General features: G+C 43.7%; 1 protein-coding gene across 1 annotated transcript in view; it reads left to right on the forward strand.

Moving 5' to 3' along the window:
- Positions 1-13,814, forward strand: part of MTUS2 (microtubule associated scaffold protein 2) — a 184,963-nt gene that overhangs the window by 148,848 nt on the left and 22,301 nt on the right. Inside the window, exon 7 of the mRNA XM_005149779.3 lies at positions 8,701-8,767. Within this exon, the coding sequence (XP_005149836.2) occupies positions 8,701-8,767 (67 nt within the window). The remainder of the gene's footprint in view (positions 1-8,700; positions 8,768-13,814) is intronic.

Below are 13,814 nucleotides of genomic sequence, written 5' to 3' on the forward strand. Positions count from 1 at the left end.
ACAGAGGAACTGCTCTTTAAAATACTTTCCATTTTCCTTTTGCTTTCTCAGCTTGGGTCATTTCTCACCTTAGTGCTACACACATTGACCTGCAAGAAGAGGCCTAATTTAAATTGAATGAGTTTGGGCTCACTTTCTGTAAAAGGTTCTAAACTGACCGAAGAGCCCAGCAGCTTCCCCCATCCTGTCCTTATCCTTTATCAGTGCTACATCCCAAGCAAACTCAGCTTCTGGGGGACTATTTCACCCTTGCCAGAAGGGCAACACCTGACTCCTGCTTAATTAAAGTTCCACTTAAAAAAATTATCTTCCAATTCAGTGTTTAAGTGGTACTAAAGTGGTGTATAGACTAATCTCTAGCTTAGATTTATCACCACATACAAACAGCAAATCTACCATTATTATCGGAGTGACTGAAGAAGATGGTGCTTCACTTTAACATTATAACAAAAGGAGTAATGACAGGGGTTTGTTTTTCTTGTATGATAGTCAGACATGTTGAGCTAAATACTGTAGTCCTAATGGCCAACTCAGAGAAATGGCTGTGGCAATTTTTTTCTACAAATAGGAATATAGTAATAATTATTTTTCTATGGCCATTACGTCAGGTTTTGGACTGTGAAAGATTCAAATCATGGACTTGAGGTTATGTGGCAAAAGAGACATTTCTACAATGAGAAGGAAATTATTTCACCATAGATGGAAGTCTCTTTTTAACTTCACTCTGCAGCTGTTCAGCAGCCAACCACATTGTCACACACTAAAGAAAAGTTAGATCTTGAACACATATTAAGACACATTTATGTTGAGTGAGATTTTCAATTTGGTTTAGTTTGAGGTTGTTCTTTGAGTTGTTTTTGCTGGTTGGTTGGTTGGTTGGTTGAGTTTTGGGGTTTTTTTTTAGTTACCTGTCTGTGATATTCTGAAACTTTATTTAAAGTCTTGGAAGGACTGAGGGAGAGCAAAGAATAAGAAGCTGACACAAACTGGGAAATTACTTGAGCATTTAAATGTGATTTAAAACAAAATTTTGCTGGAGCTTCCTGTTGATTCCTACCATTTTCCAATGCACTTTGTGCATCGCCAGTCACCATAGAAAATGCAATTAAATAAAAAATGCCAATCCAGAGCAGCAATGATCTGAGCATTACATCTCTCCTACCAGAAGGCAGAGCTGCTCAGCATTAAGGGCAATGTAGTTTTTCTGTATGTTTTTTAATGCTTTGGCTTTCAGGAAATAACGCTTAAAGGTTTAACCAGTGCAGGCATTTGCAGCACAAATACCACCTTAGGTGTAAGTAATTGAACTGGCTTGACTTTTTTCCAGCATTATGTTTAATGAAAGTTGTTAGGGGGAAAAAATACCATGCCAGAAGCAACAGCCCATTAGAAGTGAGGCTGCTGCAGCTTCATCCTCCAGGTCCAATGAAGGAAATATATTTCTAGTGAGCACACTCATAGAGAGTAGACATTCACACCGCATGTACGTGTATATGCAGGTTAAGATGAAGGTTATGGCTATGATTAGGGTTAAGGTTAGTGTTAGGTTTAGGATTAGGGTTAGGTTATATGGTGGTATGTTCACATGGCCAAAAAAATCCCCAAGTCTTGAAGTCTCTAGGTACATCGCAGAGGTCTGCTCTTTAGTAGTCGCCGGTAGTCACCGAGGTCCAGAGGGCAGTAATCTTCCTTGGGATTTAAATAGGGACTTCGGTAAAGTCTTTGTGGAGAGATGAGAGAGTGGCCGAGCTGGGAGCCACCTGGGAGCGATGTGCCACCCCTGACAGCCTGCAGACGAACCGGCAGCCGGGATCCCAGGCTAGAGGGTCCCAACCTGCAAACCCCCGGCAGACGGCTCGCATCGAGGTCCTGTCCCTGCGTCCCGACCAGCGCCGGTGCCCGTTACCCACCGCGGGGCCGCGCAACGGTGCGCTCGCCCCCGGGATGCGGCAGCGGAGCCGCACAGAGACACAGAGCGGCTCTGTCCAACGCAGATCCCGCATGGCAGCCGGGAGGGTTCCGACGCGGCAGAGCCGCCTTCCGGGGGCGCAGGGGCAGCAATGTCCATTGCTAGCCCCGGGGTGCATTTGGGATCTGTATGGACGAGCAGCGAGACAAGAGACGTTCTGGTTAAAGGCACCGTCCACGTGGCTGAAGAAGACGGAGTCTGGTGTGGTCAATAGCTGTGAGTGCGGCGTGAAGATGAGAATCGGCCAGAGCCGCCTCCCGCGGAGAGCTCAGGCTCCCGCTCGGATTTCAGCGCGTTTGGGGCTTTCGCTGCGAAGTTTCGAAGCTTTTCCCGGGCGTCCCTCGCCCCAACACGTCCCTGCGATGGCGCTGCCGGACGTGCCCTGCGCTGGGTGAGCGTTTGCCAGCCAGAGCGACCGGACCCCCTTTTTCGGGAGAGGCCGGAGCATCGGTGCGCAGGCAGGGAGGGAGGAGGGGAGGGAGCGGAGAGGGCAGCCCGCCGCGGGGGCCGATACCGCTGACAGCTCTGCTGCTCCGCACTCGCTGAGCTGCCTCAGCAACGGGGGATCCCCTTTCCCTTCCCGTGCCCCGGCACCCCGGCTCCCAGGGAGGCAGGAGGGAGCCAAGGGGACGGCCGGGGGACACATCCCTTTTGGCAGTGGCATCGCCCGGGGCTCACCCTCTGGCTCCGGGCTAGGCTGGTGGTGGTCCTGCCAGGATGGGCAAATGCTGCTCCAAGTGTTTTCACCGCGCTCGGTGCAAGGACGAGACGGTACTTTTGCCTTTTTTTATCCCCTAGGGAAAGGGTTAGTGAGCCGAGACCCAGATGCTGCTGCTTCTCGCTGTCTTCAGTGCTGTGAGCGCATCCCGGGGTGGCGGAGAGGGGAGGGATGCGCGTTTTATTTACAGTGTGCTGGACCCTGCTTCCCCACGGACAAGACTAATGCCGCTTTCACTTGCACTGCAGTGCCTTACATAATTGTCTCCTGCAGTCTGAATGAAAGGGTTGGATTTTTGTGAAACGAGACGGAACCCCTGGCATCTTCTGTAGCAACAGTCGGCTTGCGGGTTTGCTATGCTTTCCATGCATTTTTAATAACCACGTGGAGTACAAGTTACAAAGGAAACTTGCACAGAGTTTTAAAGTTTGAAGAGAGATTACTTAACCTCTAGGTGTCCTAAGGTTTTACCTCTGTAATGATCCTCTCTGACAGAGGACTGATGCTCCAATTTAGAAGTGAAACGGGGCAAAACTACGTATTTTCTTATGTCAGGTTGAATCTAAAACAAATTCCCAGGAGTCAGAATGGGTCGTGTAACAAAGGTCAGTGCAGAGGTAAGTACTTAGCTACAGGTAGCAAGAGAATAGCATGTGTCGAAGAAGCTGTGGGACATGTCTAACACATGGCTTTTCATGCTGTTCTGGCAATTTGCCCGGATTTTAAGCAGGTACAGATGAAGGAGAGAATGAACATATGCATTTAATTTGCGTAATAGAAAATACCTTGGCAGAAAAACATGCTTGTGCTGTATATTTTGTCAGTTTGGCTTTTTAAAATGTTCATATACTTTGTCTGATGAAAAGCTGATTGTATCTCCCATTTACCTAGTAACATGTTCAAATGCAGCTTTAAATATGATGCTAACCAGGCTAAGGAAAAAACATATGGCTTAATATAAAACTTTTTAAAGTGCAGTCACAGGGGATATCTGGGTGCTTCTAAACTTTAACCTAAAGAGTACTATAAGGCAGAATTACCTGATAACCAGCAAGATTGAAACAGCAGTCTGAAAACACCTTTTCTTAAATGAACACTGGAGATCATTTTGACCATCAGCTGCAGTGTGAGTCAGTTATTGCTTCTACAAGTATTGTCTGAAATATTTATAGGCACAGGAGAATTCCCAATGTATGTGTTTCTCTTTCCAATGCTAGCGTTAAGCCCTTGCCCCAGGAACTCTGACTAAAGCACAACAGTGACTAAGCATCACTTGCAGGTCAGTCTTTGTTCCTTAATATTAGGAAAGCACTGGATACAGTAAAGCTAGTCTGAAGGAGATGTTTTAATAACAAATGCCACAGAGCATCTCTGCCCAATGCATATTGTAAAGAACTGGGAAGTGTTCGTGGAGATACTGTACTTATATTTGGACCTCAGAATATAAGCAAGCATGTAAGTTGGCAGGGACAAGAGACATGTTGTTTTGGGGAGGTAACTCCAAACTCCCTATATTTATTTCCCACCTGTAGCTGAATTCCTATGAGGGTCTTATGAAGTCCTATGATGTTCCTCACTTGGTTTCACCCATTTACGCAGTAGATCTACTGTTACTTAACTATTGTTTAAAAGTACAGAGGTTTAATTAATCAGCTTTTCTAGTGAATTAGTATCTCTCAAGTAGTTTGCAGTTCTCAGAGGAGATATACTCTAAGGCAAACCTCAACTCTGCCTCTCCATCCCACATTTATTCCTGGTCACAAGTAAAATCTTGACCTGTATCCCTGTCAACATCTCCTCAAGGATATCCAGCTGTTGACTGAAGCTTCCTGCAACTAAAGCAGAGCCTTGCACAGAATCATAGAATACTTTGGGTTGGAAGGGGTCTTCAGAGGTCATCTAGTCCACCCCAGTCGTCTTTAATTGGGTCAGGTTCAGGCTCTTTCCCCAAGCCTTCATCACTACTTCCCTTCTTCATCTGTTTGGACAGTAGCAGCATCTTGCCCATCCTCAGAACTGTATCATGGCATCTTTTACCAAGTTATTTTTCCAGGTCCTCACACACAGTTATATGTGAATCCTGCCTATCTTTCCTGAATGACACCACCCAGCTTTGAGCATTGTTATTACCTGGATGAATTCCTTCTTTCTTCCTACCTCTCTGCCTGCCTGCCTACTTGCCAGTTTTTCTGGAGCTGCTTGGATGTTGCACCAATATGAGTCATACCTCAGTCTATCCTCAGGGAGTTGCCAGTTGAATGGAGAATACATTTTCTGCATCTGTTTCACTTGCTGAAATGCAGTTGGACATTGACCCTTTCAAGAGAGAAATATTGGGAGGTCTGTATGTTATAAAGCTGATGACAGGAAGAAGAGCCGCTACTGTGTCTTCTATTCAACAGAGCATTAAGTTAAGCATGGAGGGAGCATATCGTTCTACCTGTTCTATTTTTCTTTCTGTCTGAGGAGATGGGACATATTCCAGACACAAGGCTTAACCATTGTGTTGTGGAGTACAGCTATGAGGAAGAAGATTTCCTTCATCTCCATCGTGATCTTAATTTTATTTTATGAAAATTACTTCAGTATTAGAGTAGTTTCCTGGGATACAGCCAATGGCAAACCTTTCTCATCAGTTTTCCAAGCAATAATGAAATCCATCATTCATTAAAAGTACCTGAAAAATAAATGCAACATTTTAATTTATACAAAATCCACTGTTTTGGTTTCATATTCTGGCCAGGAAAAAAAAATCCCAAATAACATTGAAGTATTTTTTTTCTCCCTTGCTACTGAACTGCCAAACTGAAATGCTGGATATTTACACAATCTCTTTATAGTGATTCTGGCCTTTTCACCCACTGGAAATGGTTGTTTTTCACTAGTATGGTTGTTAAGCCTTTTTAAACCTAAGCTGGATTTAGCCCATGGTTACTCACCCTCAATGTCTCAGCTCCAACTGGTAGCCTGGTAAAGGACACCTACAAAGCTTCTTTGATATGCTGAGCATGTTAGACACAAAACTCTTGGGAGGGCAGCAAAGGATCCTGCTTACATTGTCTTCTCTCTCAAATACTTTGTTGAGGTAAATACTAATGAAGATTGATTAATTCAATGGGATAACCCATTAATTAGGTTTCTTACACATTTGTTTTGGGGGATTTTTCCTTACATGCTTGTGAATTTTCTAATTGCTTTGATGTTTTGACTTTGGACCTAGATGAATCCCAGTACTGGACCTGATAGCTTTATATTCTCACATCAGATCAGTTTTGCTCCTGTTCAGGCATTCCCTGTTCCCAGCTGCACTGACAGTGAAGTGCTGGTTATCTGCAGAGCCACACTGGTGACAACAAGGAGGGGCTTTTTCATTTTGTATTAATGTAATGTTTACACTGGATGCAGGAACACATGCAGTCCAAACTTATCATGTTATACTGACAACACAGGTTATAGCAACAGAAAACGTTAGGGATTTGTAACTTCACTGGAGACCCAGGAGACCATGAGGCTGATAACAATGATTAGTCAAAACTTCCCCTTGCTTCTGTTGCAGAAGATGAAGGTAGGGACCTATGTGCTGTTGCTCTCTAAAAGAGCCCTCTGAGGAAGATGTACTACTTGAGGCCCTGGCACTGAGGGTAACCCTTGCACATCTGACCAAAGAGCAGTCAGAACAGTCAAACCAAAATAGTACACAATGCAAGAAGTATTGGCAAGGGGGGCAAATGATAGCCAAGGCACCTGAGCTATGTTAACATGGGCTTCTCAAGATAGCTCCAGAGGCTGCTCTGGAAAAACCCTGGCTCCAGGGTGGTGGGAGGCAGCCAAGAGTCTGCTGGCTGGGTGGAGTGGTATCCGTACTGGAGCTTAAGTTATGGGATAGCCTTTTTAAGCTGGCACCATGGCAATTCTCCACTCTTGGAGAGGGTCTCACCAGAAAGTATGCATCCTCAAAGACAGAACAAACTTTAGATAAAACATAATGTAAAAGAAAGGAGTCTGTAATATGTCTTATGGGGAATCAAAATTTTAACTATGTTTTAAAAATATGTAATTTTTTTACTTGCTTGGTTTTCTTCATGTAAATAAAATAGTAACAGTCCCACTGAATTCTGCCTATCTGTAGGTGCTGGCAATGATCTGTACAGAGCTTTAAAAGGCTTCTGTTTCAAACAGTGGGAGCTGGCAATCTGAGTGGGTGCTTCCCATTGGCAAGTCCCATATCCAGTATAGCCCTGCACACACACACCTTCAAGGGCACCAGTCCTGGCAATCTGTCAAGAACACTTCTTAAAATGACTCCAGTGACGTTAGCAGACAGTATGGGCAGATGCAGCAATATTCTCCAAAAGGGGAAACTATATCTCTGCAAGACTGAAGGGCTATGTTTTTTTAACATTCCATGCAATGTTTATCCAGGACTTCTTGTTTTTTTTCACAGCTTTTTTACTAATTAAAAACTCCAGACAAAGAACACACTCCATTTTATTCACAGCCTAATGCAATTGGTCAGGACTGGGGACTCTGCAGTCCTGGCACACAGTTCCCTGTGCATTACTCAGCAGTGTATGGAGCTGGCTGCTTGGAAGTGCCCAGCCTCATGTGCCTGGCTCCTTCTCATAACTGCATAAGAAAGATGCCCACATTGCCTGGGTGTTCTCAGGCACCCAAGGCTCTTGAATCAGCTCAGTTAGTTACTCTGTTTACAGGAAAACTTTCCAGAAAGTGTGTCCCATGGATCTGGTAGAAATCATCCCAAAAGGGCAATGTGTAAAGATTGATTTAAATTCCAGCTTCCAATAAAGCTGCTGCACGATTTCTCTTCAGAGTTAAAAATTAGATGCAGGAGAAATAAACAGAAACATTAAGCTCTGAAATCTCTTTTTTTCCACTTTCATTTTGATAAGACAGAACTAATTTGCTGTTCTATTTGCTATGTATCCTGCTGCTGAGCTAATCCTTTCTGTGCCCTAGATTTTTATTAGCCTTGCTTGCTTATTACGGGAAGACTTACTTTCTAGGACACCTTTAAATTCCATTTGGTACAACTCTGTCTTTTCTCTTGAATATATTTTTTCCTGTAGTATTCTTCAAAGATTCTTGGCCTTTTCTAACCAGGGACATATTTATAGTAGCCTGCTCTAGTTTTTGTAATCATTAGTGATCTTCCCAGCAGGACATGCTCCTTTGTCTTCTCCTAATGTGATTCAGGTACATTCAAATTTAAAATACCCTTATGTTTGAACCGTTATGTTGGAGTTTATTGTACTAAATCGAACTCCAGTAAACCTTCCTGAGGCTTTTCTTTGTCAGTTTGCACAGCACTCATGGGATATTTGCTGTCAAACTCCATACATTTTAGTAATAACACCTTAGCACTGTTAATATAAATCTGCTTTACTTTTCCTTTGGCCTGCTCTTTTGTTTTAATTCCTCAAGTATTCAGATTTCTTTCGAGACAGTCTGAGGAAAGAAGCTCTTGTTCTTTTCAGACAATGAAATACCAGAATTAAATGTGGAAACAGGCATGAACATCAGGCTATTAGCTGCGTCTCTATGGATATGCCCATCACTCCTAGAATGGTACAAGTACAGTAATCTGCTTTGCAAATTTGACTGTGGGAGCATATTACTATAATTAGAGATGGTTAAATGTGGGCATAAATAAAGTGTTTTAACAGAACTAATAAAAACACTTATACACACAGTCCAGCCATTGAACACAAATGTCTTTTAAGAAATGTAGAAGTAAGTAGAGTATTCTGTGCTGTCCTGTGCACGTGAGTGTGTGTACACATATTCATAGAGATACAAGGTATTTGTAGTCAGTGAGTTGTGGTTCGTGAGATTGATTTAAAAACTGAATGAGTTCATTATAATCCCTTCACCCCCCCCCCAAAAAATAAAATCTGAGGAATCAATCTAATCTTATTTACTACATAAACATGTGAAAGTGCTTATCTGGGATAAACCTGGGACTACATATTTCTCTCTCTTTTTCCTTAAACAGAATGAAAATGCCCTTGTGAAAATAAAGGAGTTAGGAGTCGAGCTTGAAAAGATCAGGGATGAAGTTGGTAAGTAGTATAAGCAAAATAACAACAAAGTGATTTTCTCACTTTGAACAAAAGTAGTTATTCCCTGTGACCTGATCCTGGGAAGCCTGCATACATGTGATGAAGTGTATTCTGAAGCCCAGTGGCAAGAGGGTTTGTGGCTTTGTAGGGAACTGTGATTTTACCTCTTTTTTGTGGAGATGGGTCCATCACCTCACACACTGGAGCTCATTATGCATCACTTTTACTGGACAAACTGTTCATCATAGATCCATAGCTTCTGTTCTCAAACTACGAAACACCACCACCAGGGAGAAAGCATGCTGTGATGAGAAGTGGGAACCTAGGACCATTGTTGTGCACAGTGACTGGGAATGCATCGTTTACTTATATTTTGCTGTTCAGCTAAAATCTGTAGGACACTAAGCTCAGAACTTTCTTACTAATATCTCTAAGATCTTTTCCTGGTTCAAAGACAGCAAAAGCAACATGTCTCATACAGTCTGTGTATTCCCAGTGTATCTGCATGCACCACTTTTCCTGTCTGATATCTGATCTGGACAGGAGAGACAGTCAGGGTGTTAAGACATTGAGAGAAGAATACATGCTTTTGTACTGACTTGAGCCAACAGGTTGAATACTTTTGGGCTTAGATCTCTCCAGAACAGGTATGACATTGGGTTCATCAACCACAGGGCAAATGGAGATGACAAAGGGCACCTAAAGGGAGGGTGGACCACTGGGACAGGGGGCATCCTAAGTACCAAAAGGTGTTGAAACCAGTGATGACTGGAGCTGTGAACAGTGGGGACTTCTCAGCTTTGCCTGCATGTGAGAGCCCAGTTGCTGGGTCACACACTGGGCCATGTTATGGGAGGGTAACTTGGTTGGCAAAAGGGGGCCAACTGAGTTACCCCTGTGAGGTGGGCAGAACTGAAAGCCCTCCCTGTGCTTCATCTTCACCTTGCCTATGACAAACCACTGCAGAAAAGCTGATTCCCAGCAGTTTGTGCTCCCTGCTGTGCACCTCTGAATTTTCCTGGCTGATCATAGCTTCATAGAGAGCTTTATTGTCCCCAGTGGCCAAAAGATACTGCAGCAATAGCAAAACAGCATTTCCAGTTATTCCCTGATGCCTGCCTTCATCCATCCTCTGCATCTCCACAGCTCTCACAGCAGAGCTGCTGCTACGGGTGCATTCTTTAAGCAGGGCACATCTGAAGCTCTCCATTAAACACCCTACTTCTTTCTAGCAGGTTGGGTTTTCTCAGTTTGTACTGCTGAAATTAATACAAATCATCAGTGGTGTGCTGGAGAACTTTGTCAGGTATATAAGAGACTGCCTGTTAAGGAGTCACAGAGCAGAATGTTCCAGTAATACGGCATCAATGCAGTGTCTGCTCTTGTCGTTGTTCTTTTACATACAGCAGCAGATAACTCATCTGCACAAAATGGAGAAATTATAGAGTACATGGGGATGGTTTTGGTAAGAACCCCAAATACTCCAGAAAAGCAGTGTGAGGTCTCAGCCATACTGCTTCAGGAGGGAGATTAGCCATAGGTGCATATGTGCTTTCTTTCTCAGAGGGGAAAGATGATGTGACATAGTCCTTTCCTCAGTGGTCCTGTGGGTATGTGCATTGGTGAGGAGCCATCACAGCCCACTTCTTCCTGAGCAAACCAGCACTCTGTCAGACAAGGAGATGCTGAGCAGAAGCTGTTTAGGAGCAACAGGGGTGGCTGGTGATCTGTCCTGCTTGTTGAAGATGACCTCTCAATACAACCCTGAGCAGCAACATGCCCAGTAGGGATGGACAAAAAATGAACACACTCAGGTATTATACTCCAGCAGGGTGTGAAAACGTCAATCAGGAGTACAAATTCTGGTAGTATGCATACATACAGAAAGTGAATGTTTATGGGATTTAGTGTAAGTCAGTAATTGTTGGACACTTTCTGTTCCTTTGGATGAAAACTATAAGATTTGGTTTTGTAAAACAGCCAGTGCTTTAAACCTGTGGACAAGGTGAGATCACAAGTATCATGTGCATAAGAGCAGTTCTCATCAGTGTGGTCTTTGTTGTCTCTAAAGCAGTGCAAGCAGGGGCTGTGGGTCCTATGAAAGACTTGCAGCCCACCTGTGCTACAGGAGAGTTATTTTGATCTCGCTGTCTGATGAATATGTATGTTGTAGAGCATTGTACAGCTTCTGCCAAGCTTTATGCAAATAAAGAGTAAAACATTTGACAACAGCCACCATAGGTGATTCTATGAAGTGTGGGACAAACCTACAGAACATGTTTTGACTGCAACCAAGTTTTAGCTCTGACTTGTCTCAGTCACTTTGACAAGTAGTCTTTCATTTATTTCAAACAACCAGTCCAGTTAAACAGCATGGGTGTCGGTCTGAAATTCCTGATTTCTTATGTGTAACTTCACTATGTGAGACTCACTGATTTAAACAAATGAATCAGTAAAACAAGGCTGGACTAGCCAGGGTTGATACAGGTCATGTGCCCAACAGTTAGTTGTTTAGGCAATAACTCTAATTCAGTATTATGATTTAGGTGCTGAATGTGATCGGTTTTGAAAGCACACAGTCTTTATTAACTTCAGCAGAAACTGAAGGATCCCGCAGTACAAAGCAATGAAACTGCAAGAAACAATCCACTGTTCAGAAAAGTCAGACCATGTTTTTAATGAAATCTCTTTTGGTAAATAAAACCACTATTTAAGGAATAGCAGTGATGGAGCCTGTGTAAAATAGCCTAGGCAGAGCTGCACCTTCTGGAGGCAGGCAAAACATTTAGGTTTGGATAACATTATCCACCTTTACTTCCAGCACTGCTGTGAAGTATCGCACTTCATCTGAAATCAGCATGCAGTGAAATAGGAAAGTGATTCTCCCTTCCTAGCTCTGAGGAGGAATGTGGCCTCTATAAATGCTGAGGGACTTGTTATTTTATGCAATAAGATTTTCTCATGCATTTTGCTAGAAATAACAAGGCTCAGAAAACATGACAAGCAATTGTTCCATGCTCAAGACATCCATCTTTATAAATACAAGCACTTTTCAGCTGCAACATTCAACACTGAGACGCCTGGAATAAAGAGGTTTTGAACACCAGCTGTTTTCCTTCAAACTGATGGAAATTAAATGTCAGAATTACCTGCTCCTTTGCTGCCAGAAAAATGACATGTGAAGCGAGTTGAGAGGAGGGATGCAGATGTGTAAGTACTTGATGAATGGAAGACCATCAGATGTCAAGTCTAAAATTTGTGTTATCTGTGTTCATGATTTGAAAGCCAAAGCCTGTGTACCACCTTCCCCTGGGTATGCTTCCCAGTCAGGACCTTTATCTTGAGTGAGGTGACTGTGGCTCTGTGGCCAGGGGTCAGAAGGAAGAGTAGAGTCTGCATGGCAAAGAGCCCATTCCTCATGTCAGAAGCAGACGGTCCCTGTGCAAGGGTACATGATACCAGCCTCCAGCTTCCCATGAGAACTGCTCCCTGAAACACAAAGTGCCAGGGCTGGAGATGCTGGGCTGTGCTCACACTGGGTTTAGGATCATAGACTATATTGGAAAAGACCCTTAATATCACCAACTCCACCACTAAACCATGTCACTAAATGCCTCAAATACATAGTTTTTGAACACTTTCAGGGACAGTGATTTCACCACTTCTCTGGGAAGCCTGCTCCCATTTGTGTGATAGAATTGGTCTAGTAGTTACATCTCCCTTTCCATCACCTTTCTATCATGGCCTTGAAATTGGGTTTGCTGATCTATTGAGCACTGTAAAAGCCATTTGGTGCTCAGGCAGCAGGGAAGCAATGTCAGCAGCTCTCATTTAACCCAGCATGCTGTCATCCTGGGAAATGCCATGTTATGTCAGTCATTTCCAGCCTCTAAGCAGCAACTGAAGTACCTACAGAAAAAGAACAACCAAGTGTAACTCTTCTGGAAAACAGCTGATAGCAGTTGTGCTCTATTTGTCTTCTTCCATGTCAGTAATACATTTATATAACTGGAGGCGACTCAGCCTGGCTCACCAGAACCACCCTCTAAAGCCACAGCTGCTTAAACACTGCCTGTGGCTAGGCAGGCTTTCCCATGCTGGGTCCTGCTCCCCAGCTGGGTCAGAGAGCCACAGGGCTGCATGAGTGCTGCCTTCTGCTGCTCCTGTCCCAGTGGGTCCAGGCCCAAAGGTCCCTCTCCTGTCTAATTAAAAAATCACTCTTTCCTCACCATTTCTGTCCTTGGCCTCATTTGTCTCTGGGAGACTGTGGTAGGGGTCACTCCTTCATGTTGGAGGTGTATATTCAATATATTCAGGTATATCTAGTATAGGGCAAACTTCCTGGGCAATGGCTTCATTGCTCATCTCCAATAGTGTTTTTGGGTGCCTGGCGAACATGCCTTGCAGCCCGTCTTTCACTGCTTTCCTCTTCCCTCCATTTTCCACCTGCAACAGGGTTGATTTGTGAATAGTTTTGTTTCAGGTTACAGAAAGTCTTTCAGATGGACTTTCTTTTGGTTAGAGCATGTCATTTCATTGCCAGCCCTCCCTGTGTGCTTGGTAATCTCATTAGACAGGCTGGAGAGAGAGAGGGTTCATTACAGCTCCAATTTAAAGCCTGAGTAAGTGTGAATTCTACTGAATGCAGAGCATCAAGCACTACCTCTTGCCCTCCAGCTCTGGGATCACTTTGTATGCCAAAGAAAATAAAAAAGCAAAAAGCAAGAGAGAGGGTTTAGAGCTCTAATCCAACCTGCCAGGAGACAAGACATCTCAGCTAATGACCATACAAATTGTGCTGTTTCATTCTGGATCTGAGGCAGATAGGAAAGTTTCCTATGTGCTGCTGGTGCAGTGCTAAGGTCACTTTTTCTCTGTGAGGAGCAGAGAACTTGAACGAGACAGAGTCCCTCTTAGTGATCCAGGAAACATCAGGATCAGAACAGGACCCCAGTAGTGATATCTGTCTGGATATTGGTATCCAGTAAGTGTGGAAGCAGAGCTCTAAACAGGGTGAAAATTATGGGGAGGGGGATGGTTAGCTTGA

This window comes from Melopsittacus undulatus, chromosome 2 (genome assembly GCF_012275295.1).
Source record: "Melopsittacus undulatus isolate bMelUnd1 chromosome 2, bMelUnd1.mat.Z, whole genome shotgun sequence".
Lineage (NCBI taxonomy): Eukaryota > Metazoa > Chordata > Aves > Psittaciformes > Psittaculidae > Melopsittacus > Melopsittacus undulatus.